At 36.2% G+C, this 25,193-nt stretch overlaps 1 protein-coding gene across 5 annotated transcripts in view; it reads right to left on the reverse strand.

Moving 5' to 3' along the window:
- pps (protein partner of snf) overlaps positions 1-25,193 on the reverse strand; it is a 656,065-nt gene that overhangs the window by 33,212 nt on the left and 597,660 nt on the right. For all 5 annotated transcript variants that reach the window (XM_090386465.1, XM_090386467.1, XM_090386466.1 and 2 more), the window contains one exon: positions 9,602-9,797. In XM_090386465.1, coding sequence (XP_090242591.1) covers positions 9,602-9,797 — 196 coding nt within the window. The remainder of the gene's footprint in view (positions 1-9,601; positions 9,798-25,193) is intronic.

Genomic DNA, 25,193 nt, shown 5'->3' on the forward strand with positions numbered 1-25,193 from the left:
TATGCCACCCTTCAACAGAATTATTCGTTCTTGGTAATCCTTCAAGAACAAGCTGATTTATGTTCCACATTTCGTGGGAATACTTTGGTGGTCGATGAAGATGTCGTCTGGTTGGGCATCCAATCCATGTATCCTCAAAATAATCAACAACTTCTTGTGATTCGTGTTTTTCCTCCCGAATCACAAGAAGTTGTGATTCGGGAGGAAAAACACCATTTTCACACAAATGTTAAAAAACGACCATCACAATTTGAGTGGGCACAAATGCAATTGCTGCCAAAATTCGCATATTTAAAGCAAAATTAGCATCAGTTTCAATAACATTGTTTAAATCCATTATTCTGAATGGAACCAAAAATACATTGTGAAAAGTGGAAAAAAGAACCCCGTTGCGAAGTGTCAGGAAAAACTCTTCTGGCCATCATCGGCGTCTCAAAATCTATAGTTATTGATTGCGGGGACATAGCCGGTTCCAATACTTTCAGCTGCTGTAGTAGAAATACATACGTTTCCTCAGACTTGTTAGGCAATAATGCATAAACTAATGGAAGCGATTTTTTGTCCTTGAATCCATGTATCGTATACATCTGATAAAAAAGTAAGGGAACAGTTTTGAAAGTCCCATCTGCATACCAGTGTTCACTTCGCACTAACAACTGCAAATTTCTTTTCATACTGAAAATTAACATACGATTGTCCTCAGATCCAGAATCAAATTGTAGAAACAATTCTCCATTGCATGATGTTTTATATTCTTCTGTAAAAACTATGTCTCTATGATGCGTTGGAAGAGCTGGGCCATCAAAATTTCGATTTCTTATATTTCGGATCGTTCATTTCATTGTATCTACACTTGGAAGCTTAGGGGCTGCTGCTTGGCTACAGATTCTCGAAACATTTGAAATAATACTATGAGGCGTATTATTTGTTGTTTCTGCATAAGTTCGAATGGTATCAAGAAGTTGTGCTGCCTCAACTCCTGCTGCGTCTCCACAATGATTGTGCTCCTTCCATGTTTTAACGATGGTGTTATCTACCATAGTAACTCGAGTGGCACATTTGGTTTTTTGGTAATTTTGACACTTCCAATGAATTTTTGTTTCATTTTGCCTGTCTTTATAAAACAAACGTCCACTAAAGCACAATTTCGGTTTTCCTTTTTCTGATTTCAAAAATTCCACCGACATGATGCGTTCACAAACTCAAAAGGATGAAAAATAAACTCAAAATAAGAAAATGTTGCGATTGTAAGAGATTAAAATATATAAGTACCTCCCTAATCGGCATGCCCTACCCCCACTCTCCTAAAACATGCTACTTAAAGTTAAAAATAAATTTATATAAATTATATGTATTGCCTGGTGATATTTGCAGGCTATAAATTGTTTATGCGATAAACTGACGCAGTGGTAAACTGCTAGCGATTAATTGCTGGCGATGAATAGCGGGTGATAAACTTTCCTAGACTTAGCCTAGGAAAGTTTATCTCCGAAAGTTTAAGAAAATTTAAGTTTATAAACAATTCATAGCCTACAAATGATCGCTAGCATATTTTATCGCCAGGCAATACATATAATTTATATAAATTTATTGGTCATTTTAAATTGAAAATAAGGCTTTTCTATAGGCGTTATTTAAGAATTAAGTGCAGTTAAAAATGGAAGTTATATGCTAGGTATACATTTCCTAGAAATATATACCATTGCAGGTGCTTTAATTTAATTGCCTGTTATTTTCCAAAATTGGAATTAGGTAGGTACCTAATTAATTCCTTTAACTTAAGTAGCATGTTTTAGGGGATGGGGGTAGGGCATGTCGATTAGAGAGGTACTTATATATTTATAATCTCTTACAATCACAACATTTTCTTATTTTGAGTTTATTTTTCATCCTTTTGAGTTTGTGAATGCATCATGTCGGTGGGATTTTTGAAATCAGAAAAGGAAACCCAAAATTGTGCTTTAGTGGACATTTGTTTTATAAAGACAGGCAAATTGAAACAAAAATTCATTGGAAGTGTCAAAATTACTGAAAAACCAAATGTGCCACTCGAGTTACTACGGTAGATAACACCATCGTTAAAACATGGTAGGAGCACAATCATTGTGGAGACTCAGCAGGAGTTGAGGCAGCACAACTTCTTGATACCATTCGAACTTATGCAGAAACAACAAATAATATGCCTCATAGTATTATTTCAAATTTTTCGAGAATCTGTAGCCAAGCAGTAGCCCCTAAGCTTCCAAGTGTAGATACAATGAAATGAATGATCCGAAATATAAGAAATCGAAATTTTGATGGCCCAGTTCTTCCAAAGCATCGTAGAGACATAGTTTTTACAGAAGAATATAAAACATCATGCAATGGAGAATTGTTTCTACAATTTGATTCTGGACCCCCGAGGACAATCATATGTTAATTTTCAGTACGAAAAGAAATTTGCAGTTGTTAGTGCGAAGTGAACACTGGTATGCCGATGGGACTTTCAAAACTGTTCCCTTACTTTTTTATCAGCTGTACATGATACATGGATTCAAGGACAAAATATCGCTTTCATTAGTTTATGCATCATTGCTTAACAAGTCTGAGGAAACGTATGTATCTCTACTACAGCAACTGAAAGTATTGGAACTGACTATGTCCCCGCAATCAATAACTATAGATTTTTGAGTGGCGATGATGGCCAGAAGAGTTTTTCTTGATGCTTCGCAACGGGGTTGTTTTTTCCACTTTTCACAATGTATTTTTGTTCCATTCAGAATAATGGATTGAAACAACGTTATGAAACTGATGCTAATTTTCCTTTAAATATGCGAATTTTGGCAGCAATTGCATTTGTGCCCACTCCAATTGTGATGGTCGTTTTTTAACATTTGTGTGAAAATGGTGTTTTTCCTCCAGAATCGCAAGAAGTTGTTGATTATTTTGAGGATATATGGATTGGACGCCCAACCAGACGACATCTTCGTCGACCACCAAAGTATTTCCATGAAATGTGGAATGTAAATCAGCTTGTTCTTGAAGGATTACCAAGAATGAATAATTCTGTTGAAGGGTGGCATAGAAGATTTGAGGAACAAGTTGCTGCTTATCATCCCAAAATTTGGAAATTTATCGATTGCATTAAAAAAGAACAAAGTATTAATGAAATGCGCATTGAACAATATTTAAGTGGAAGTGATCCGGGCAACAAAAAAAAGAAGTATATGATTGTGATGAACGAATTAAAAGGCTTAGTGCGTATGATGAATGGGGTGATATTGTTGATTATCTAAGAGGTACAGTGCATAATATTTCTTATTAATAATTTACATACCGTGTTGTAAATATTACAGTTTCTTAGTAATTAATTATCCCAACGTGCTGTTAATTAAGAAAAACATAAAATCAAAAGAAGTGCATCCAGTTGATATAGATGGACAGTGCACTGTTGAGTCAGTTTGGTGTGACATAAGCACTGCAAAAGCAAAAATAAGAGTAGGAGTGTGTTATAGGCCTAATGACTCGAATGAGTACAATGAACAATTGTACAGAGAAATAGAGTGGGCCAGTAAATCAGAATGTCTTATAATGGGGGATTTTAACTTCCCAGATATTGACTGGAACTTGTGGGTTGGTCACTCACACACTAGTCAGACTTTTGTGGATTTATTGGATGATTGTTTTCTGCAGCAGCATGTTCGAGAGGCAACCAGAGAAAGTAATACTCTTGATCTGGTTATCAGCAGTGATCATTCGTGTATTAAGAATTTGCAGATAAAGGAACCACTAGGTGGCAGTGATCACAGTGTGCTGAAGTGGGATTTACTCAAAGAGGTAACTACCGTCAGGGGTAAAGGAAAGGGTTTTTGCTTCCGTAAAGGGGAGTACAGTGGTCTCAGACAGTTTTTAAATTCTGTACAGTGGGATCGACTGACGATGTTACAAACAGTAAATTCTAAGTGGGAAGCATTCAAGGAATTAATCGTGGAAGCTACTAGACTTTTCATACCGATGAAGAAATATTGTTCAAGGTTTAGGCCTAAATGGTTATCAAATGAACTAATGAGACTCGTGACAGAGAAGAAAAATGCATGGGATGCATATAAATTATCAGGCGACGCAGAAGCCTGTAGCAGATATAAGCTAGTCTGTAATCAGGTCACAAAGGAAGTTCGGCAGGCAAAGGCGGATTACGAGAAATCTTTGGCAAAAGATGCTAAGAAAAACAGCAAGGATTTCTTTACTTATATAAACTCTAAAAGGAAGGGGCTGAATATGATTGGTCCACTTGACATCGATGGTTCGACTGTTGATGATCCTGCTCAGATAGCAAACAAACTGAATGAGTATTTTGCATCTACATTCACACGTGAGGAATCATTACAGTTTGAAAATGGAAGAAGGTTATCAAATTGTAGCAGTGTGCTTAATGATTTTGTAATAACTGAGAGCAAAGTGGAGGAGAAATTGTTGAAGTTAAACATAAGAAAGGCACCTGGGGCGGATGGGATCTATCCAGTTATATTAAAGGAGGCGGCAAAGCAACTAAGCAAACCCTTAGCCATAATTATGAGAGCATCCTTGGATTCAGGGGAGGTTCCCACGGACTGGAGATGTGCAAATGTATCCCCAATTCACAAAGGAGGTTCGAAGGGTGACACGAATAATTACAGACCAGTTAGTTTAACTTCTGTTCCGGGTAAAATAATGGAGTCACTGGTTAAAGATGCATTGCAGGATCATCTAGACAAGACTGCAGCAATAATTCAGACACAGCATGGGTTTGTTAAGGGAAAGTCTTGTCTGACAAATTTGATTGGTTATTATGATGTGGTCACAAAGGAACTGGATGCAAAAAATAATTTTGATATCATATACTTGGATTTCAGGAAAGCTTTTGACACTGTTGCGCATGGAAGACTACTGTACAAATTGGAGCAGAATGGTATTAAGGGTAAGTTGTTACAATGGATAAAAGGATGGTTAAGTGGGAGAAGACAGAGGGTGGTAATCAATGGGTGCTGCTCTTCGTGGACTAATGTTATTAGTGGAGTCCCACAGGGTTCGGTGTTGAGGCCACTGTTGTTTTGTATATTTATCAATGATACTGATGAAGGTATATCAGGCTTAATGTCGAAGTTTGCAGATGACACGAAGGTTGGCAGGGTTGTTAATGACAGTAATGGCAGTGTGCTACTGCAACAGGATCTAGATAATTTGGGCAGATGGGCTAAGAAGTGGCAACTGAAGTTTAACCTTGACAAATGCAAAGTACTGCATATGGGTAGAAGTAACCCCAGAGAAACGTACCAACTGTGTGGTACTACACTTAAGGTGGTAGAAAATGAAAAAGACCTGGGAGTAATTGTGCAGTCAGATATGAAGTTTTCTGAGCAATGTAGACAGGCTGCTAGGGCAGGTCATGGGGTTTTGTCAATGATATATAGGAATTTTGCTAGCAGGGAAAAGGAGGTGATTGTCCCTCTGTATAAGGCAATGGTCAGGCCACGCCTTGAGTACTGCGTACAGGTCTGGAGGCCTCATTTTAGGAAGGATGTAGATTTGCTTGAGCGTGTACAGAGAAGAGCAACACGATTGGTGAGGGGAATGAAGGGATCCTCTTACCAAGAGAGGCTTAAGTTCTGCAAATTGCAGTGGCTGGAGACTAGGCACCTGCGCGGTGATCTGATTGAGGTCTATAAGGCCTTGAATGGGTTGAGCATGCTGAATTCTGATGGGATCCTCCCACTTGTTCAGAATACGAACCTACGGGGACATAAGTTCAAATTAAGAAAGGATAGATGTAGAATAGATGTGGGGAAATTTGCCTTTAGCCAGCGGGTGGTTAATTGCTGGAACAAACTTCCATCTGTCGTTGTGGAAGTTGATAGGTTAAATAAATTTAAGGAGGAACTGGACAGGCAATTGGAGGGTATGGTGTGATTTTTTTTTTTTTTTTTTTTGGCTGATGCTGCATAAGCTCCTACACTTGCTTTCTTGCATCAAGTGCCACTACTACTACTACTACTACTACTACTACGTGACTGATTCTGAAGATTGGATAAACATTCATTTTGAATTTTTGCAGTGTACTATGACATACCTAATGTTATAATTAGTTTATTTTAAAATTAACCAATTGTTATATTGTTCAAATAATGGATTTTTACTGTTTGTGATACATATAACTATTAAAATACATAATCTACCTATTAAATTACATATTTCCATACATGTGTTTTTTTTTATTTCCATACTATTCCCTCATAGTTCATAGAATTCCAAAAATATACTAATCATAGCTTAAGGCAGAAACTTAAATAACTTTTTATGATTTGACCAAACACATCTCATTGCTTCTAGACGGTAAAATGCGATAAACTGACGCAGCGGTAAATTGCTGGCAGTAAATTTTCCTAGACTCATACCATAGTACTAAAAATACTAGAATAAAGGCAGAAATTATGGCAAGAGGGATTACAGAAGTACTGATAAACTGAAAGAAATTAAACATTGTCTATAACAGTTATGAACATAAAAAATTATTCAAAAGCAATCCATGTGGCCCAACTGATAAAAGGTGGTTTACCACTATCAATCATAGTATACAAATTTATAAATTTTTTATTATGATTAGAAATTTGTTTATAATTTGTTTTGTGAAACTGACTGGAAATTTGTTGTCACATAATTTATTGAGTAATTATTAAGTGCTGTATTAAATGAGATTTCACTGTAGCAAATTCTGGCTATTTTGGTTATTTGCATAATCATAATATTTCTATAAACCTTAATGGAAATGTTCCTATATATTAGATAATATATTCTGAAATCAAAATCCTGCCTTTTGTCATACAGTTCAATATTTCATAGAAGAATTAGATCTAAAAATTGGCATTTTCTGTAGCTATGTTTTCAATACTAAGCTTAAGTTCTTTACAATAAATTAATTTAGATATATTTCTAAAATCAATATCAATTGTGAGTAAATCATCAATATACAGAAAGGCTATTATACTTGATGATAAGTTGTTAGTCAGGTATAGCTCATTCATAATAATGTAGAAATAAGTTAAGTCAAGTACCTCTTTTTATCCCTCTATACATAAGTATCCCTTTTTCTTGGTTGTATGCATGCATTCCATCATTTATAATTGTTTAGAACACAAAGGTTAAAATTATCTTTAAATTTATTTTTTAAATGACAGAACAGTTTGAGTTGGTAGTCATATACTTAAATTTGTAGCAGTAGTAGTAGTAATGGCAAATGATGCAAGAAAGCAAGCGTACGTAGCATCAGTAAAAAAAAACAAAAAAAAAAAAAAAAAAAAACATATTTTATCCATCCATACCCTCCAAGAATTTGTCTAGTTCTCCCTTGAATTTATTCAACCCATCTACTTCTACAACAGATGGAAACCTGTTCCAACAATCAACCACACACTGGCTGAAGGCAAACTTCCACACATCTATCCTGTAACCATCCTTCCTCAACTTGAATTTATGCCAACACTTGTGTAGTCTCAGCAAGCGGAAGAATATCATTAACATTTAGCTTACTCAATTCATTCCAGGTTTTAAACACTGCAATCAGATCTCCCTAAATCAGACCTGCCTTGAAATTAGAACTTTCAAGTTACTTACTTATCACAATTAAATCCCTACTATCTCTCTGCGCTACTCATTATGTGCTATAATATTCGCACAAAAATGGTGATACAATAAGGGTAGGAACAGTAAGTCATAACTTACAAAATCACTAGCTAAATTTTAAAATTAGCTAACAGATGTGATTAAGACTATTTAAACTATTTGTAAAACACAATTTAATGTGTTAATTATTCAAAAAAGACAGTAAAAATTTCCAAAAACTTATGTTTCCATGGGCACAAAATTCAGCTTTTTATACAATGCCATTAGTTTTTCATGATGACATTGGCACCAATTTTATTTAAGCTGTAGGTATAACTATTATCTATTTCATTTTAGTGTGGTGTCACAGAATTTTTTTTTACCAAATATTGCAAAATTATTTGATGCTTTATCAACTGGAGTTATGATGAAATCTCTCTGTAATTCTTTAATTGGTATATTACGATAACTTGCAGTACTGTGCAAGTGTTTAAATTGATTATGGCCTTGTAAAATTGCTTTCAGGATGTCTGAAGACAGTCATGATCCATATTTGAAATGTTTTAAATGGTAATTCATATTTATATGCTAGCTTAAGCACAAAATGTAAAAAGGTTAAGGTATAAATCTTTTTTAATGTAATATGAAGCCTTTATACATAGCATCTCATCTCTAGGCCATTCATTTTTAAATTGAATAGATGGATACAGAGGTTTGAAACATTGTATATCCCAGATAAGACTGTGATAGCTGTACTCTCCTGAAGATTTTTTAATACATTCCCATTTAGTCTTTAGCCCTGATTAAATCTTTATTTCTATGATTTTTGGCAGTTTTATGCAAACATAACCTTAGTTTAGTCTCTAGGGAAAGCAGCTGAATTAAAGGATGCTCTTATAATTGTGGCTAAAGGCTTGCTTAATCTCTTTTGATGTTGCATTTTTGTATAATTGAATAGATGCTATCAGCTCGGTCTGATTATGTGGACCTTGCTGCTCAATGACTGGTTGGTGAGAAGCTATCTGAATATTAAAATGATTGCATATGCTGACGAATTGGTCATGCTGGTAGAAAGACAATCATGACCGGAGTTGGAGTTCTGAGCTCAGAGACTGGTGTGCTAACCATAAACTAACTGTGTCAACAGAAAAAAAAAAAAGAACTTAAGAATGTAAAAATCTTATTACTGAAAGGACGTGTTTTACTGCCAAATGTTAGCTAAGGGGTGCACATATCACTGGACACTACCATACAAAAGGAAAAATATTTGTGATACAATGAACAATGCTATTGCAAATGATGAGAGCATGCAAAACAGTATCAAAAGATGCCTTACAGGTGCTAAGTGGTTGGCTGCCACTGGATCTGAATCTTGCCTACTAGTCCGTGTGGTTCCCCATAAGGCAAGGTCTACCACATGAAAGGTTATCAATTGCAACTCAACTTAATTTTAGTTATAAAGAAGAAAAGAAATGTGTTTGGGGTCTCCTGGTCAATATTTGGCAAGAAAGATGGCACAATTCTGAAAAAAAGGGTTTATAACTAGAAACGCCATCCTGACTGCAAATCTGGACAGGACATGGCCCTTTCTATGGAAAATTGAGTGGGTTGGATATAAGTAATTGGTCTGTATGTATATGTGGACTGACAAAGGACTGGGAGCAGTTCTGTACCTGTGCCAAGAGTAAGATAACCTGAGATTGACTTTGAAAGAACAATCACAAAAGGCCACATACCAATCTCTCTAAAAAGAATTAAAAACACATACAAATTTATAAAACTCTTAACAGAGTTTTATAAATTCACTTTTTAAATAAAAATATATTTATATTTTAAAATTAATATAATTATAAATATAATAAAAATATATATATAGTGTATACATATTTTTATAAATAAATAAGTGGAAATTAACTGTGATAAGAGGAAATTCACAAATGATTTATCCAATAAAGCAAACAGACTAAATGGATATTATATAACTAACCTGGTCCATCAAATGGCATTAGAACAGTAGGTACAGGGCTGTGAGATGCCAGAGGAAGAATGTAAAAATCTTTAATCATTTTTGAGGTATTTCCAACAACACCATATCGCTTACGGCTATTTAAGTAAGTGTAGAATGATAAATATGTTTCTTTTTCTTCATCATTAGCGGGTTGAAACCTTACAATCAATAGTTCCTGTAAATTAAAACAACACAAAATAAAAACCCATTATTTAATGTGCATTCCCACCCCCCCTCACCATTCCAAAGACAAAGGGAATTACAATAGCATCATCTCAATAACCTGAGCTTTGTAAATTTGGGTTCACCTTAATCTGCTGTTATCCCCAGCAAAATGCAGAAGTTATATCAATATAATAACTTCTTATATTTGTAGGTATCAAAACAAAAACATGTAAACTAAGTTTGTGTTTTCATTAAAAACTATTTAAACACTAGTTTTAAAATTTTTGAAACATTTTAATGGTATAAATTGTTACGAAAATAAAGTACGAGAAAAATATGCATTTTTATGTTACTTTTGAATATTTTAATGTTATTTCATAATGACAAGTGGATAGCAAAGTTTCTTTAACTTAAGTAATGTACCTCCTCTAAATTAATTAGATGCTTTGCTATCTACTTCTAATTAATACTGCTGTATAGTAATTGGAGGGCCTTCTCAGCAATAACCCTGATTGGCATATGTTATTTCGTAAACTAATTTCATTATAATTTCTTTTGATTAGTTCATAGGTTTTTTTCAAATTATAACAAATAAAATTACAAGTTACATTTTTTATCTTATCATATTGTATAATCCAAGTTTGCTATGATCTCACATTTAGCTTGGATTATTGAGACTTTCTTTTCCATTTTCATTATCATAGGAAAAACACTGTTCACAATGATTTTTAAATTGATTCACTCTACAAACAACATGACTTTATTGCCACAATCCTACAGATATATTTCAACCATCTAATGCATAACTTTTCAAAGTGTTAACTGGCAAATGTGGCTTATTTAATTATACATGTCTTTGAATTAGTTTTTATTCGTCAAAAAAAGAAGCTCTGAGGTATGCAATCTCAATTTTAAGGGATCTCAATTTGAGAAAGTACTTTATATTTTCCATACACAGCAAAACAAAATGTATGTACAGTCAAACTTCAAGAAAGAAAATTACATGTACAATATCTTCACCATGATCTTGATCTGTTTTTATAAACAATACACTAATTGCCAAATTCAGTACAGGAATGGAGGAGAAGGCTGTAAACATACTGCAATAGTCATTATTCCAAGGAATACAGGTTCCTTCCTCCCAACCGGGACTTACCTATATTTTTAGGGCTTAGGAGCATAAACAAAATCAATACCAATTTGAACTGTTAATGCCATAAACTGAAATACATTAAGGGCTTTAGCCTCAGGCTGCGAGAGATTTAGACAACATACAAGTTAATGCAAACGCATCATATTAGCATGCAGCTAAACTCTGAATTAGCAAAAATATGCAAAGGAGGCATCGTTTAGTTATATCTCATACTGTGAATACCTTCAGAATGAGTTGCCATGATATTGCACTACTTCGAATAAGTAACACTTCACCAAAGGAGAAGACTGTTGTTACTTATTCTCAGCAGATAATGAGTGATACATCAGGCATCTCTCATATTGTGGAGTTATACTTCATAACTGTTTTGTCATCAGTGAGTAGGTACTAGGGTACCTACTCACCCACCGAAGAAGCGCCAAATAGCCCTGAAACAGTGCCGTATGGGTGGTGGTATGCACTGAGAATAAGTAACAACAGTCTTCTCCTTTGGTGAAGCTTTACATATTTGAAGTAGCGCGATATCATGGCAACTCATTGTGAAGGCATTCAAAATATGAGATATAACTAAACGATGCCGCCTTCGCATATTTTTGCTAATTCAGAGTTTAACTGTGTACTAATACGATGTGTTTGCACTAACTTGTGTGTTGCCATAAACTGTTAAATTTATGCAGAATGAATTTAGTAGAATGAGCTGGAGGGACAATTATTCTTCTACACAAAAAAATAATTTTACCTGAATATTAGAGTTTCCTATAGAATGGATAGTCATCCATATTTAGTTTATAGGGTAATCAACTTTTCACCATTCTATGATCTTACTTCATCCTATGTAAGATAAATCACATAGGAGCCAACATTTCACCATTTTGAAACCTACTGATAATCAACAATAAGGATTAAAACTCTGAAGATACATGTGAGGGAGGGGGAAGATCTATTCACACATAATTAAAGTGCCATGGAAAAGTTAAGAAACAAAATACAGAACAAAAACATTTTTTCTTGGCATTAGTAGTAGCAAGAAAGCAATGTACCAACAGACTAAAAAAAACATTTGTCCAGTTCCTCCTTGAATTTATTTAAGCTATCAACTCCCGCAACCACAGATGGAAGTTTGTTCCAGCAATCAACTACCCGCTGGCTAAAGGCAAATTTTTGCACATCTATTTTATAACTGTCTTTCCTGAAATTGAATCTATGCCACCTCAGGTTTGTAATCTGAGCAAGAGGAAGAATCCCATCAGAACTGACTCTGCTGAGCCCATTCAAGGCCTTATACACCTCAATTAGATTACCTCACAAGAGTGCCTAGTCTCCAGATGCTGCAATTTTCAGAATTAAAGCCTTTCTTGGTAAGACCACCCTTTCTTTCCACTCACCGATCTTGTCATTCGCTATACACACTCAAGCAACTTTGCATCCTTTCTAAAATGAGGCCTCCAGACCTGTACGCAGTACTCAAGGCGAAGGCCTGATACAAAGGGATAATCACTTGCTTTTCCCTACTAGCAAAATTCCTGTATATCATTGGCAATACCCGATGACCTGCTCTGGCAGCCTGTCTGCACTGCTCAGAAAATTTAATATCTGACTGCACAATTACTCCAATGTCTTTTTAATTTTCTACAACCCTAAGTGTAGTACCACACAGTTGATACATTTCTCTAGAGTTACTTCTACCCATATGCAGTACTTTACATTTGTCAATTTTAAACATCAGTTGCCACTTCTCAGCCCATGTCCCCAAATTTTCTAGTTTCTGTTACAGAAGCACACTGCCATTACTGTCAGTAACAACCCTGCAAACCTTTGTATCATCTGCAAACTTCGACATTAAGCCTCATATACCTTCATCAATATCATTGATGAATATACAAAACAACAGTGGGGCCAACACCGAACCCTGGAGGACTCTACTAATAACATTAGTTCACGAAGAGCAGCATCCACTGATTACCACAATTCTTCTCCCACTCAACCACCCTTTTATTCATTGTAGCAACTTGCCCTTAATACCAAACTGCTCCAATTTGTACAGTAGTCTTCCATGAACATCAAAAGCTTTCCTGAAATCAAAATTATTTTTTGCATCCAGTTCCTTTGTAACCATATCATAGTATCCAGTGAAATTTGTCAGACAAGACTTTCCCTTAAATCCATGCTCTGTCTGAATTATTACAGTAGTCTTGTCTAGATGATGTGATGCAATGCATCTTTAACCAGTGAGTCCATTATTTTCCAGGAACAGAAGTTAAACTAACTGGTCTGTAATTACTCGTGTCACTGTTAGATACCCCTTTGTGAATTGAGGATATATTTCAACAACCAGTCTGTGGGTTCTTCCTCTGAGTCCAAGAATGCTCTCATAATTATGGCTAAGGGTTTGCTTACTTTCTTTGCTGCATCCTTTCATATAACTGGATAGATCCCATCCACCCCAGGTGCCTTTCTTATGTTTAACTTCAACAATTTCTCCTCCACTTTGCTCTCAGTTATTACAAAATCATTAAGCACCTTGTTATAGTTTGATAAACTGGCATTTTCCCCTTTAATAACTAGTCAGGTGTGAATGTAGATGCAAAATACTCATTCAGATTGTCAGCTGTCTGAGCAGCATCATAAACAATAGAACCATCGATATCAAGTGGACCAATGTGACTCTCCTTCTAGAGTTTATATAATTAAAGAAGCCCTTGCTGTTTTTCTTAGCGTCCTTTGCCAAAGATTTCTTGTAATCTGCCTTCACTTGCCTAACTTCCTTTGTGACTTGATTACAGACTAGCTTATATCTATTATATGCTTCTGTGTCGCCTGATAATTTATGTGCATCACATGCATTTTTCTTCTCTGTCACGAGTATCATTAGTTCATCTGACACACATTTAGGCCTAAACCTTGAACAGTATTTCTTATTTAGTATGAAAAGCACAGTAGCATCCATGATTACTTCCTTGAATGCTTCCTATTTAGAATTTGCAGTTGGTCTCACTGTATACATTCAAAGGTATCTGATTAATGTTAGCATTTAACCCTGGGGGCTCACATCTGGTGAGTATGGGCTTGGCACACCCAGGGTCCTGAGCTGGATATCATCATCCTGAGCTGGATATCAGCTGGATTTTTAATCAAATCAAACTCTCTCTCTCTCTCTCTCTCTCTCTCAGGGCAACTTGGGAATTTTTCCCCCCCTGGTGCAACATTAGCCTCAGGCTTCCTTGCACCATATGGCTATTAATAATAATAATAATAATAATAATAATACTAAAGCACTTCTAATTGAACTCATTTCAAAATGTAAAAGGGTTGCTTTCTACATTTTGCAACTGGGCATTAAAAATATTTATGGATATATAACAATAAAATTGACATCAACATGATGATATGACATCTTATGATATGATATTATAAGATGTCATAGCGAGATCATAGTGATATCCTAAGATGTCATAGTGAGATCATAGTGATATCATAAGATGTCATAGAAAGATAGTGCTGACTTGTTAATTTACTTTTACATAAAAAAAAAAGCCAGTTTATGGTAACTGCAACATAAATATACTACGAAAAACATCGGTTGTAGGTCAGTTGCAGTTGTTGCACTATGTTCCAAGAATCTTTTATTATAATCTATTTTTGTGTTGTTTTTAGAAATATCTGAGCTAATAGCTTTTTGGTGCTTGTGACAGAGAAGGGGCAGTCCATAAAGATTGAATATATGAGTTACAGAGTTTGGTAACTGGGTTGCTAATGAGAGGGGATTTGAAAGAGGTTTATAAGGCTCTGAGAGGGGAATAGTAAAATAAATTAAAAATGAAATTTGCGTGTTATAAATGATACTAGAACTAGGGAACATATATTCAAATTATAGGAGAAGAATTTTAGACTAGATTGTAGGAAGCTTTCTTACAGACAGTAAATTGTTAATTACTGAACCAAGTTACCTCCATAGGTATTAAATGAGAAGAACCTGTGCCAACACTATCAAAGTGGTAGGCCAGGACAGAACTATGAAAGAATTTTGAAAAGGATTCAACATGATGGATGCAGTGAAAAATACTGGAGCCTCTTGGAAGAGAGTTAAAGAATTCCAACCTCAATGGCTTGGATAAAACTGTGGCTAGAAACTGTTCTTCATTTCCTAGAATGTGAAGACCAAATTGGAAAAATAACTGCTGATGTTCCAGAGATGCCTAATCAACTTGCAGTTAAAAGTTCTGGAACTACTTCCCTCTCATTGCCAGGACACTAATGAAAACTTTGTCTTCCTAGAGAAGTAAGGAAAGTCAGATGAACCCAGGGGCTCACATCTGGTGAGTATGGGCTTGGCACACCCAGAGTCCTGAGCTGGATATCATCATTTCTTTTTCTTGGTGATTACCCTTCTACTTCTCTCTCTCTCTCTCTCTCTCTCTCTCTCTCTCTCTCTCTCTCTCTCTCTCTCTCTCTCTCTCTCTCTCTCTCTCTCTCTCTCTCTCTCTCCCTCCCTCCCTCCCTCCCTCCCTCCCTCTCTGGGCAATTCAGAAATTTTTTTTTGGCTGGTGCAGCATAAGCCTCAGGATTCCATGTGCCATATGGCTAATAATAATAATAACTGTTCAAGAGAGTTCATCACAAAGTGTCATGACAACAAAGCAGAAGAAAATGATCCCAACTTGGAAAGCAGTATCAAGATTAACATGATATTTGATGCAAATGCTTACTGCAGAGTAATTTAAAGTGACTAGAGGGCAGTTAAACAAACCTCTCTGGATAGATACAGTATACAAAAAAGGCAACACAACCTTCAGTCTCTCCCTAAAAGAAGTCCAACATAGCCTCCCCAAAAATGCCCTTCCAGATGCAGAAGAGTATTTTTGGGGAGATTTTGGGGTTGGTATACAACATCACAAGATGCAGACCTTGTGGTGTAGTAGCAAACACATCAATGCACCAGGACCCACAGGGGAAAAAAAAATTGCACTGGGACCCCCACACAACAGTTTGCTACATCTGCCACAATTGTGAATAAAGCATTGCTTTCCTCTTTAACTGAAAATATAGTGTAAGTATTTAGTCTGAATCCTGTTAGAAATTAAGAAGACTCATCGAAGTAAGAAATTTCTAAACTTTATTACAGTTCTTTATACAGGGTGTTTCAGTTAAACGTTTCAGAACTTCTAAGAGAGGTAGGGTACATCCTGACAACTCGAAATCATATAGCAATGTGGGGTCGGAAATGCTTTCCTGAAGCGGTGTTGTACACAGAAGCACCATAAAGAAAAGAGGCCGTAAGTGAGAAATCGTTTTAATAATACATGAAAAGAAGCAAAAGGTACATAGATTACCGTAGGTACATGGATTATCAAGTAGATAGGTCTAACCGGACCTATCTACTTGATCTTTCTGCAGCAAGTATTGCCACAACTTTTGAGAGATGAACAGATTTCTGCATCGACGCAACAGACAATGTGGTTCCAACACGATGGAGCCCCTGCCCATTATAGCGAGATGTTCGTAACTACCTGGATGTCACATTTGGTCAACAGTGGATCGGACGTGGTGGTCCCGTGCATTGGCCTGCTCGGTCACCCAACCTATCATGTCTTGATTTTTATTTCTGGGGTCATATGAAATTAGCATTAGCATTAGCATTAGTAGAGGCATTTGATGCAAGAAAGCAAGCTTATGCAGCATCAGCCAAAAAAAAAAAAAAAAAAAAAAAAAAAAGTAACATAAATAAATAAAAATAACCACTTCCACTTCACCCCTCTGTTCGTTCGAAATACCTGTCCAGCTGAGCCTTAAACTTATTTAGGCTATCAACTTCCACGACAAGGGATGGAAGTCTGTTCCACCCACCAACCACCCGCTGGCTAAAGGCAAATTTCCGCACATCTATCCTACATCTGTGATAAATCGCTAGTTTATGACACCCTGTTGACAATGCTGAGGAGCTGGTTGCAAGAATCGCAGTAGCTGCTGAAGAAATTCGAAATTCGCCTGGAGTATTCCAGAATGTTCGGATGTCCATGCGTCGGAGATGTGAGGCGTGCATTGTAGCCCGTGGAAGAAACTTCGAACACTTACTTTAATCCATGTACCTTTTGCTTCTTTTCATGTATTATTAAAACGATTTCTCACTTACGGTCTCTTTTCTTTATGGTGCTTCTGTGTACAACACCGCTTCAGGAAAGCATTTCCGACCCCACATTGCTATATGATTTCGAGTTGTCAGGATGTACCCTACCCCTCTTAGAAGTTCTGAAACGTTTAACTGAAACACCCTGTATATATGAGTACAAGTTGATTAAATATACTATTTGTATTAATATGTATAAAAATTGGATATCAGACACTTGGTCAGAATTGAAATTCATATTACAATCAATGTTTTTATAGGAAGATTGGTATTGACTATACCAGGGGTCGGTCGGCAACCTGCAACTCATGAGCTGCATGCGGCTCTTTGAACATATAACTGCAGCTTTTTAACTTTTAGCCACATGTACAACAAGAGACATATGTCTGTGAGCAAATATTTTCAAGCATGAACTATATTAAAAATAAATCATGAAACTGTCGGAACAACAAGAGTCTTTCAGCATGTTTAAGATGAAAATTACGGCATACTCGCCTGATGTTGAGAGACTTGCTGAAGAAGTTCAGCAGCAAAAGTCACATTTATTCGTACCTAATTAGATGTTTGTTACGTTTTTTTAGTATTAATAAATAATATTTCAAAAAATATATTTTTTAAATAAAACACCTTCCCACTCTATTCCATTTCTTAAAAAAATTTTCCCCTCCTCATCCCAGCTTGAGCTGAGGTGCAACTCTTTGGATTCCTTTTTTTATATATATATATATATATATATATATATATATATATTAAATCAAAAATGGCTCTTTACACTTCGCTCAAAAAAGGTTGACAACCCCTGACTTATTGTGACTAGAGGGGAGTTAAACATAAACCCACCTTAGAAATAAATCAAGAAACCGACTGAACAACAAGAGTCTCTCAGCATGTTTAAAGATGAAAATTACGGCATTCTCACCTGATGTTGAGAGACTTGCTTAAGAAGTTCGGTCACAAAAGTCACATTAATTCGTACATAATTGGATGTTTGTTAGGTTTTTCAGTATTAATAAATAATATTTCAAAAAATATTAATTGAGAGGCCCATCAAGCTCTCAGCTGCCCACATAAATGCCAGAGCTTGCACTTGAACAGCACACAACACAGCGGCAACTCCCAAGTCAGAATGCTCTGGTTGCAAAGGAACTAGTTGTTGTTGGTGACTCTACTGTCAGGGAAACATGATTGATTTGATTTGGTAGTTGTTGGCGCATCGGCTTCTGTGGCCATATTGCACCTCCCAAGGTTTTTGCAGTACTTTGATCCAAGCCCGAGGCGGGAATCGAACCCGCGACCTTTGGGTTGCTGGGCGGTATTTTACCCACTCGGCTAGCCCGGTCGGCACTGTCAGGGAAACAGGAAACATATTGTGCAAAAGAGATAGGTGCAACAGGACCAGGGTATGTCTGCTGGGAGCAAAGGTTGATGATGTACAGTAGATATCATCTTTTAAGGACACAAAGGTGACATTGTTCTACATGTTGGCACTAATGATATTAAGAGTAGGAGACTGGCGGAATTACTTAATAAGTACGGGTCAATGTTGAAAAAAAAGCCACGAGTTAGGGTTCAATTTGAAAGTGTCTGCAATTCTGCCCAGACACAATAGGAGAGAGTATATGATGAGAGCCTTGTTGATCAATTCGGCCCTGGAGAGATTGTGCAAGGCTCAAGTGGTAGAATTTTTTTCAGCCTGGTCTGTGCTTGTTAACAGGAGAGAATGCTTCTACAGGGATGGGATACACTTAAATAGAAAGGGTGCAAGAATATTTGCTGATATTATCGAGGCAGAGTTATGCGGGTTGGAAAACTGCTAGCTTGGGGGGGATACATGGACTAATACATTAACAGTAGCCACTGGCAGAGATGAAATACAATTGAGCAGCAGTCTGGAAAGCAAGGTGGTTTTCCAGGACTGCTGGAAGTTATAGTGGAACAAGTAAATGTATGGGCTGTGTTAGGGTAACTAAGAGTAGAAACAGGTGCATATATACTTGCATGTACACCAATGCAAGGAGTATAGTTAATAAATTTGATGAGCTTGAAGTGCTAGTCAAGACATCAAAGGCAGATATTATTGGGATATCAGAGACATGGTGTCACACAGACATAAGTAGTGTAGAATTGGAATTTGGGGAATACAATGTGTAGAGAAAGGATAGACAGGACAGGAAGGGAGGAGGGGTTATGCTGTTAGTTAAGAAACACATAACATCTAAGGAAGTGTATCCAATTGATGTGGGTGGACAATGCAATGTTGAGTCTGTTTGGTGTGACATAAGCACTGGGAAAGGAAAAATGAGAGTAGGTGTGTGTTATAGGCCTAATGAATCTGATGAGTATAATGAGCAATTGTCCAGAGAAATAGAGTGGGCCAGTAAATCAGAATCTCTTATAATGGGGGATTTAAATTTCCAAAAATTGACTGGAATTTTTGGGTTGGTCACTCACACACTAGCAAGGCTTTTGTGGATTTATTGGATGATTGTTTTCTTCATCAGCATGTTTGGGAGGCAACCAGATGGAGTAATACTCTTGATCTGATCATCAGTAGTGATTCTTCATGAATTAAGAATTTGCAGATAAAGGAACCACTAGGTGGCAGTGATCACAGTGTGCTGAAGTGGGATTTACTCAAAGAGGTAACTACCATCAGGGATTAAGGGAATGGTTTTTACTTTCGTAAAGGTGACTATGGTGGTCTGAGACAGTATTTAAATTCTATACAGTGGTACCAACTGATGATGTTACCAACAGCAAATTCAAAATGGGAAGCATTCAAAGAATTAATCTTGGAAGCTACTAGGTTTTTCATACCAACTAAGAAATATTGTTCAAGATTTAGGCCTAAATGGATGTCAGATGAACTAATGAGACATATGACAGAGAAGAAAAATGAACGAGATACATATAAATTAACACACGACACAGAAGCCTATGATAGATAGAAGTTATTCTGTAACCAAGTTACAAAGGAGGTTAGGCAGGCAAAGGCAGATTACGAGAAATCTTTGGCAAGGGATGCAAAGAAACACAGCAAAGAGTTCTTTACTTATGCAAACTCTAGAAGGAAGGGGATCAATCAGATTTGTCCACTTGATATCAATGGTGCAACTGTTGATGATCGTACTCAGGTAGCTAACAAACTAAATGACTATTTTGCATCTACATTCACACATGAGGAGTTATTCAGGGAGGGGGAATGCCAGAGGTGTATTAAACTCTGACAGTAAGCTAGATAAACATAAGGAAGGCACCTGGGGGTTGATGAAATCTATCCAGTTATATTAAAGGAGGCAGCGAAGGAAGTAATCAAACCCTCAGCCACAATTATGAGAGCCTCCTTGGACTCAGGGCACGTACCCATGGACTGGAGATGTGCAAATGTGACCCCAATCCACAAAGGAGGATCAAAGGGCAACACAAGTAATTACAGACCTGTTAGTTTAATTTCTGTTCCAAGGAAATTAATGGAGGCACTGGTTAAAGAAGCATGACAAGATCATCTAGACAAGACTTCAGTTATAGATCAGACACAGCATCTGTTTGTTAAGGGGAAGTCATGTCTGACCAATTTGATTGGATATTATGATATAGTCACAAAGGCACTGCATGCAAAGAATAATTTTGATATCATATATTTGGATCTTAGAAAGGCTTTTGCACATGGAAGACTGCTGCACAAATTGGAGCAGTATGGCATGGAGGCAAATTGCTGCTATGGATAAAGGGATGGTGGTGTGGGAGAAGACAGAGTGGTAATCAATGGACACTGCTCTTCGTGGACTAATGTTATTAGTGAGTCCCCCAGGGTTCAGTGTTGGATCAATTGTGTTTTCTGTATTTATTAATGATATTGATGATGGTATATCAGGCTTAATGTCTAAGTTTGCAGACAGTACAAAGGTTGGCAGGGTTGTTAATGACACTAATGACATTACACTGCTTCAACAGGATCTAGAAAAGTTGAGCAGACAGGCTGAGAGGTGGCAAATAAAGTTTAACATTGATAAATGTAAAGTACTGCATATGGGAAGCAGTAACCCAAGAGTAATGTATCAACTGTATGGTACTACACTGACAGTGGTAGAGAGTGAAAAGGACCTGGGGGTAATTGTGCAGGCAGATATGAAGTTTTCTGAGCAGTGCACTCAGTCTGCAAGAGTAGCTCATGGTGTCTTGTCAATGATATACAGGAATTTTTCTAACAGGGATAATGAGGTGATTATCCCCTTGTATAAGGCAATGGTCAGGCCTCACCTTGAGTACTGTATACAGGCCTGGAGGCCTCATTTCAAGAAGGATGTAGAGCTGCTGGAACGAGTACAGAGAAGGGCAATGAGATTAGTTAATTGATGCAAAAAAACGTTGCTCTCACGAAGAAAGGCTTCAATTGTGCAAATAACAGTGTCTGGAGACTAGGCACCTGCGTGGTGATCTGATTGAGGTGTATAAAGCCTTGAATGGTTTGAACATGCTCCATGCTGATGGGATTCTTCCTCTTGCTCAGAATAATTGCCTGAGAGGGTATAAATTCAAATTGAGGAAAGACAGTTGTAGGATAGTTTTGCAGAAGTTTGCCTTTAGCCAGCGGGCGGTTGATTGCTGGAACAAAGTTCCATCTGTTGTAAGAGTTGATAGCTTAAATATCTCAAGACAGAACTAGACAAACATTTAGAGCGAGTGGATGGGTGAAATGAGAAGGGTGTATGTGGTGTGTGTGTGTGTGTTTTCATTGATGCTATGTAAGCTTGTTTTTTGCATCATGTACCCTTGCTAATGCTAAAGTACAAGGACCTCCCATCTAATGAAACTGTGTTATCAAAGGAGGGGGGGAGATCTAAGCATGAGGCATTATATTTAAATACAGTCAGTCCTCATATAGCACGATAGTTGTGTTCCTAGAAACCCTCGTGCAATGCAAAATCATGCAATATAAACAACAGGCGCTATGGGAAAAATAGGGTTAGGTGCCGACCACCCAAGGTTGAACACACATTGGTAACCAAAACATTGCCAAACACAATAAATAATCGTAATAAAATACGTAAGTATTTTATTGGTTTTGCTTCTATTGTAAGCAAACTTAACTGGTTTTTTGTTTGGTTTTCTATCCATACAGATGACAGCCGTTCCATCTCTTCCAATTCTTTGTGTCTTAACTTAATGTATTTTAATTACACTTTGAGTTGTTCCTGCTATTTTTTCTGCATTCTTTGTAATTCTCGGCGTTGTCTCATTTAGGTCTGTAGCATGTGCAATACCACATGGTCTTTCATTTCGCTCAAAGCGTTTCATAATTTTTTTTCTATCAACAGAGGCGGACTGGCCATAAGGCTTACCGGGGAACCTCCGGTGGGCCAGAGGCCGCTGTGATTTTGGCCATAAACCATAGTATGAGGTTTATGGCCAAAATTATGGTTTTTCTTATCCGGGAAAAACCATAATTTTCCTGGATAAGAATTTTTGACCCAGTCCGCCTCTGTTTATCAATATTTCTTTTCTTTTTCTCTCTGAAGAAAAAGAAAAGAAATATTGATAAACAGAGCATCTCTCTGACGCTTCCTTTTCACACCTTTTAAATATTTTATTCATTTTTAGGGAATAAGGCACAATTACAAAACGAAGAGGCACACTTGATACGCATAAACAAAGCTGTGCGCGTGTAGCAACTGAATAAACAACACCGTAAAGGCAGAGATGCACTATTAACACCTCACATTTTACTAAAGCACATTTCTAGGGGTTACTACCATAAAACAATAAAAACAATTTCCAGTTGCATTTCTGCTAGTGAAATCTGTTATAAACTGGTAGTAAACTCGATCTAATTGCATTTGCGAGTATACCGATAGCTGGAATCGTGTTGGTTTTACGTTATTACGGTGAAATGTGTTTCCCCTTCACTGATATAAAAAACATAAATACATTTTCAGAATCTTCTCTTCGTTCCTATCGTGGTGCGTTCAGTTGGAGTGATTCTGTGTTCGACTGCCATTTCTTGTAAACACAAAGGCGAATTGTGCATATGCAAATTCGGTTCGTGTTATATAAGATATCATTCCCCTATTTATAAATCGTGTATGATCGAATTCGTGTAGTGTAAACACGTGTTATACGAGGACTGACTGTATAATATTTTGATATTCTTATTCTTTTTTAAATAACATTATTATTTAAAATATATTCTTTTATTATTACATATTATATATTTATATATAAATATATAACCTGTTGTTATAATATACATTATATTATTATTATGCAAGTCATACATAATAAATGCATGAAGTGCATCTAACATAAAAATAAAAGAAAACAAAAACAGTGAATGCTACTTCTTGACCAAAGGTCAAGAAGTAGAATTCATTTTATTTTATATTTATAAGCATATATTTTATATGTTACCAAAACACGCAAAAAAAAATAATAAATAAATAACTTTTGTTATTGCTGCATCCCTTATCCAATCTCTTTTTCCTATACATTTGAGGAAATCGACTAAAATACTGATGATAAATAACAATGACCTGGTCAGCTGTACTGAAAAATTTTAGAAAAACTTAATGTCAACTGTACATGTCATCAGCATCAACTACTGATATTTAGAGAGAGAGAGAGAGAGAGTTGTTGTTATTTGGTTTTTAGGAGCATTAGCAACTAAGGCCATTTTCCTCCGGGAATATGCGGTGGTCCTTCCCTGACCTTTCCGCATCCTCCGTATTTGGTGGTGACAGACTTGAACCCCGGTCTAATCAAGAAGCGTGTGCCATGCACTGCTGCTCCTTCCCACCTGGAAAGAGAGAGAGAGAGAGAGAGAGAGAGAGAGAGAGAGAGAGAGAGAGAGAGAGAGAGAGAGAGAGAGAGAGAGAGAGAGAGAGCAAAACTGATAAACTGAAATATGAAAAAAGAAAAAAAAGAAAAAAAAAAGGAAGCAAAGAACTCTAGAGGGTGTAAGGTTTATATGAATCTATATAAGTAGAATTTCTTTCATACAAACAATAACAAAGGCCTTGTCTAATAATATAATAAAAATAGTACATATATTATTTTTAAGATAAACTAAGACAAAAGAAGCAACATATTTGAAATAAAAATATAGCATACTTTAAATTAAATTAATTAATTAATTATTTTAATTTATAATTTAATTCTTCTATATATATATACAGTATATACAGAAGAATTAATCTAATTTAAAGAAAGAATCAAATTTGTTTGTACAGATTTTGTCATATATGCATTCTTAATTACAGCACAGTTATTATCAAATGCATAAGTTGTTTCTTTATCAACATTACTGAAGACTAACACATTCTTTATTATGTTCAATACATTCTGAGCATCTTTCTTAGAAGGTAGAAGCTAGAGTTGATGAGATTTAATATGAAACATAAATTAATTTAAAGTCATAAGCAACAAAAAGATATTATCTCAGATATTTCTAAAAATGACACAAAAACAGATGATAACAAAAGATTGTTGGAACATAGTGCAACAACTGCAACTGACCTACAAGAGATGTTTTTCATAGTGCATATATGTTGCAGTTACCATAAACTGACTTTTCTTTAATGTAAGAGTAAATTAACAAGTCAGCACTATCTTTTGGGAAAGGTAGAACAAGGTAGTCACATGCATATTGGTAGTGGAGCAATAATAGGATAACTGTATCGATCTTTGTATTAGCCATACAAAATGACATTATTAATTTCAAATGGGGTAAAAGTGTGCTCTGTAATACATATTAACTGAATTTGTAATAAATGAATATTTTTACATAGTAGTAGTAGGGGCATGTGATGCAAGAAAGCAAGTGTATGAGCTTATGCAGCATCAGCCAAAAAAAAAAAAAAAAAACACACCATTCCCTCCAAATGCCTGTCAAGTTCCTCCTCAAATTTATTTAAGCTATCAACTTCCACAATGACAGATGGAAGTTTGTTACAGCAATTAACCACCCACTGGCTAAAGGCAAATTTCCGCACATCTATTCTACATCTGTCTTTTCTTAATTTGAATTTATGTCCCCTTAGGTTCGTAATCTGAACAAGTGGAAGGATCCCATCAGAATTCAGCGTCCTCAACCCATTCAAGGCCTTATACACCTCAATCATATCACCATGCAG

Source organism: Mastigoproctus giganteus, chromosome 12 (genome assembly GCF_048544385.1).
Source record: "Mastigoproctus giganteus isolate SK-2022 chromosome 12, ASM4854438v1, whole genome shotgun sequence".
Classification (NCBI taxonomy): Eukaryota; Metazoa; Arthropoda; class Arachnida; order Uropygi; family Thelyphonidae; genus Mastigoproctus; species Mastigoproctus giganteus.